At 38.0% G+C, this 3,965-nt stretch overlaps 1 protein-coding gene across 1 annotated transcript; it reads left to right on the top strand.

Moving 5' to 3' along the window:
- The first annotated feature begins 517 nt into the window (after positions 1–517).
- LOC136062030 (uncharacterized) lies at positions 518–2,491 on the top strand. The gene is made up of 2 exons (XM_065760607.1): positions 518–1,757; positions 1,860–2,491. Exons 1-2 carry the CDS (start codon positions 518–520, stop codon positions 2,489–2,491), a joined length of 1,872 nt encoding a protein of 623 aa, XP_065616679.1.
- Positions 2,492–3,965: the final 1,474 nt, after the last annotated feature.

Genomic DNA, 3,965 nt, shown 5'->3' with positions numbered 1-3,965 from the left:
TGATGCTATGGGCTATAGTGGAATTCCGTAAGCTAAAGAAGACAAAGGTTCGACGCAACCTCGTTAGAGCAAGAAACTTGGAGGGCTTAGGTACACTGGGTAGATTAGACTTGGAGGGTATTTTGTTGTTCATATATCCCAACTTCATTTTTTAGTGGATTATTGACTGCTTGAAGGGCGGCGGAGAGGTTTTATGCCAAGGGCTTCAGTTTCCTCTTCGATAACACATCGTTGTATTGTCCTTGTGTTTGCATCTCTCTTCCCTTAATCTTTGCCATTTAATTTCTACTGTGGATGCAATTTTATTTGGTTTGGATTGTTTATCAATTCTAGTATAAGCTTATATTTATTTTCCGCACATACATTGTTTGATATTAAGCTTGAATTGGTAATTTGTAAATTTGGGGTCTAAACATCCATAGTATTTTATACACTATTTGAACATTCAATTGGTATCAGAGCGGGTACAATCTTTGTGGTTTAAACACCTTAATGTGATCCTTGACCCCTTATTGAGATGGACCGGTCTCAATTTTTAAATGCTCCACCATATTTTGATGGTAGCAACTATGCCTTTTGGAAAGTCAGGATGAGAGCATTTTTGTGTTTAATGGATGAAACCGTTTGGGATGTGGTGGATATTGGATGGACTAGGCCGGAGGCTGCCAAATCCACGTGGGATAAGGCAACCCTCGCGGCGTCTAATGCAAATAGCAAAGCACTTAATGCTATTTTTTATGGTGTGTCTCTAGAAGAGTTCCACAGGATATCTCACATTTCTATTGCCAAGGAGACATGGCAGATATTGGAGACCACGTATGAGGGAACAAAGAAAGTGAAGGATACCAAGCAGCAGATGCTGACCACTCGTTTCAAGGAGCTGAAAATGAGTGAGGACGAGTCTTTTGACTCTTTCTACAGCAAGCTGAATGAAGTAGTCATCGGCAAGTTCAACTTGGGGGAGAAAACGGAGGACTCTAAAGTTCTGAGGAAAATCTTTTGTTTGTTGCCAGAGAGCTTCCGTGCCAAGGTGACAGCGATTGAAAAGAGCAAGGACCTAGATGATATCAAAGTCCAAGAACTTATTGGCTCACTTCAGACCTATGAACTATCGTTGCCCACACAAAGGAAGAGAAAATCACTTGCTCTTAAGACCATTAATGAAAGAATGGAAGCCCATGACTCATCGGATGAGGATGTTGTTGACGAAGATGTTGCATACCTTGTGAAATTTTTTTGGAAATTCTTGAAATTCAAGAACAATGGAAATTTTGGTGATAAAGGGAAATTTCAAAGTTCAGGAAGGGAGAAAAAGGAATTCAGAAAGAAAGATGGAAAGGAATCCCAATCTACACAAGGAATCACTTGTTTCGAGTACAACGAGCGTGGACACTTCAAGAAAGAATGTCCCAATTATTTGAAATCGAAGGGTAAGGCATATGCCATAACTCTTAGTGACTCGGATTCATCCAATTCTGATTCTAAGGAAAGCTATGATGGAGAAGGAAATTACTCCGCTTTTATGACCATTGCTTATGTTGAGTCTTCGGAGGACTTAAATTTGCTTGTACAAGAGCTTGGGGAGTATAGTGATGAGGAATCAATGAGAATTGTAGCAGAATCGAATGGTGAAGAAGATGAGAGTACAGGGGGGCTTCAAGAAAACTTCAATTCACTCCTTGAGAAATCAGGAGAATATGCACGTGTGGCCAAGGTAGCTGTGAAAAAGATGAAGAAGGCGAAGGAGGACTATAGAAGTCTCCTAATGTGACATTAGGAGGCAAAGTGTGAGATAGAGATGCTAAATGGATAGTTGACTGAAGCCTATTTAAATATAAAATTTCTTGAGCTTGAGGTAGTTCAAGCAAATGCCAAGGTAGAGAGGGTCTCCACCAAGAAATTAGATGTTGTCATTTCCTCTCAAAAGCAATTCTCAGACAAATCCGGGTTGGGATATACCGGAGAAAGTAGTTCAGTTGTCAAAATCACTAAAGAAGTGAAATTTGTGCAAGCCAAAGAACTTGTAGTGGTTGCCTCTACACCTAAGATAGTAGGGGATGAAAAGAGGAAGAACGTGGATGACCAAAGGGTGTTGAACAAGCCCCATAATCAATTAGTAATCAAACTTGAACCTAGAGGGAAATCTCTTCTAAGATCACAAAGAGGTCCAAGAACGAACCACTTTTACCATCATTGTGGACTTCAAGGACACACCAAACCAAACTGTCATAAGCTTAGAGCATTGAAGAATGCAACTGATCAAAGGTCAAGAGGACCAAGAAATGACAAAAGGACTTGGGCTGTTGAGTCATCAAGAGATCGAAATGGTGATCTCGGTGTGATGGACGTGATGAAGATGATCGGTGCATTCGCCGCCTACTTGGAAAGCTTCAATAGAAGGTTTGAAAATCCTAACTATCGAACCCAATCCTATAGGGATATCACCCCAAATGCACATGACGTGTGGGTGAAGAAGGGTACTCGTGTATAAGCATTACAACATGTCCATACATTAATTCTTCCTATGCTTGGTTGTGTGCTTTTTGCTAGTTTGTGTTGAAAATTGTTTGGTTGTTTTCTTGTTTCTTTTTAAATTTTTTTACATTGTTGCTTTTGATCAATCATTTTTTGCTTTTATGTCAAAAATCCAAAAACACATAAAAAGTAGAAAATCCAAAAATCTTGAAATCTATGTGACTGTTGTAAATAGATCTTCAACCTTGTCATGAATGATCAGTGAATGGTTTTGTTGATCTTGAGACATGCATAGACTTGTGCCTATATATCTTCCCACTATTCTATTTTACTGCTTTTACTTAAAGAGCTCACCAAATGTAAATCTCCAAATGAAAAGAGATATTGAGCTGCAAAAGTCTGTTGCATATACTAGTATTTGACTAGGAAAAAGGGAAAACGACCAAAAATAAATTATATGATGCCCAAAAAGCCAAAGACTGTCTCATCAAATTGAAATATCAAAAATTTCAAACATCGATCTCACAATGAGATATATTGATTCAAAAATATCAAATGATATGATGTTCATGGAGCCAAATGAAAAGTTTCAAAGAAATGTAATCAAGCTCATGTGGGAGGTCATATATGCATATTTCTATAATTGAGATGGGTCACATTATCTAATGCTAATTATATATGTCTTGGTTGAATTGATTATTGAAGTTTCACATTAGACTAATGACTATCTCATTTCTGATATCCACACACATCACACATGTCTATGTTCAATGAATGTCATATTCATTTATTTGATTGTACTTGATTAAATGTGTTTTTACATGCTCAATCTTTGTTGATCAAATACAAAAAGTTTTTTGAGTCTTTTAGTTTTTTTTTGGAAAGTATTTTGTTTTTACAAAAATTTTCAAAAGTTCAAAAATAGTGGTGCCCTGTTTTGGCGACTCAGTCGCGAGTTGGTAGAGTTGCATCCCCAGTCGCGAGCCCATACAGAGATTTTTCACAGCTCACTGGCGGGTCAATGTCCCAGTCGCAAAAAATACTTAGAATATTTTTCAAAATTTGGGTTTTTATGATTCTCGCGGCTCACTGTGGTGACTTGTTCGTGGGTGGAAGGTTCGGTCGCAAGAGGTACACAGAGATTTTTGCGGCTTACCTCGTGACTTTTTCGCAGGTAGACCTTCCAGCCGCGAAAAACGCTTAGAAAATTTTTCAAATTTTTACTTTTTAAGTGTTCTGGCGACTGGCTCTGGCAACTTGCATGCGACTTGACCCAGTCGTGAAAATTGCGTGTTTTTCATTTTAAAGGCAGTTTTTAAAATTTTTCAGTTTTCCCTTAAATTTTTGTGACTATTTATTGTCTTCCACATTTCAACTCTCTCTCAAACTCACCATGTCACTCTCAAAAACCTCCACCTTAGCATCATTTCAACCACCAATCTTTGAAAAAAAGGTATGGATTTTTTCATTTTCTTTATGTTCTTCATAAT

Source organism: Quercus suber, unplaced genomic scaffold (genome assembly GCF_002906115.3).
Source record: "Quercus suber isolate HL8 unplaced genomic scaffold, Cork oak 2.0 scaffold_374, whole genome shotgun sequence".
NCBI lineage: Eukaryota > Viridiplantae > Streptophyta > Magnoliopsida > Fagales > Fagaceae > Quercus > Quercus suber.
Note: the sequence above shows the minus strand (reverse complement) of the source record. Positions and strands in the feature narration are given on the sequence as shown.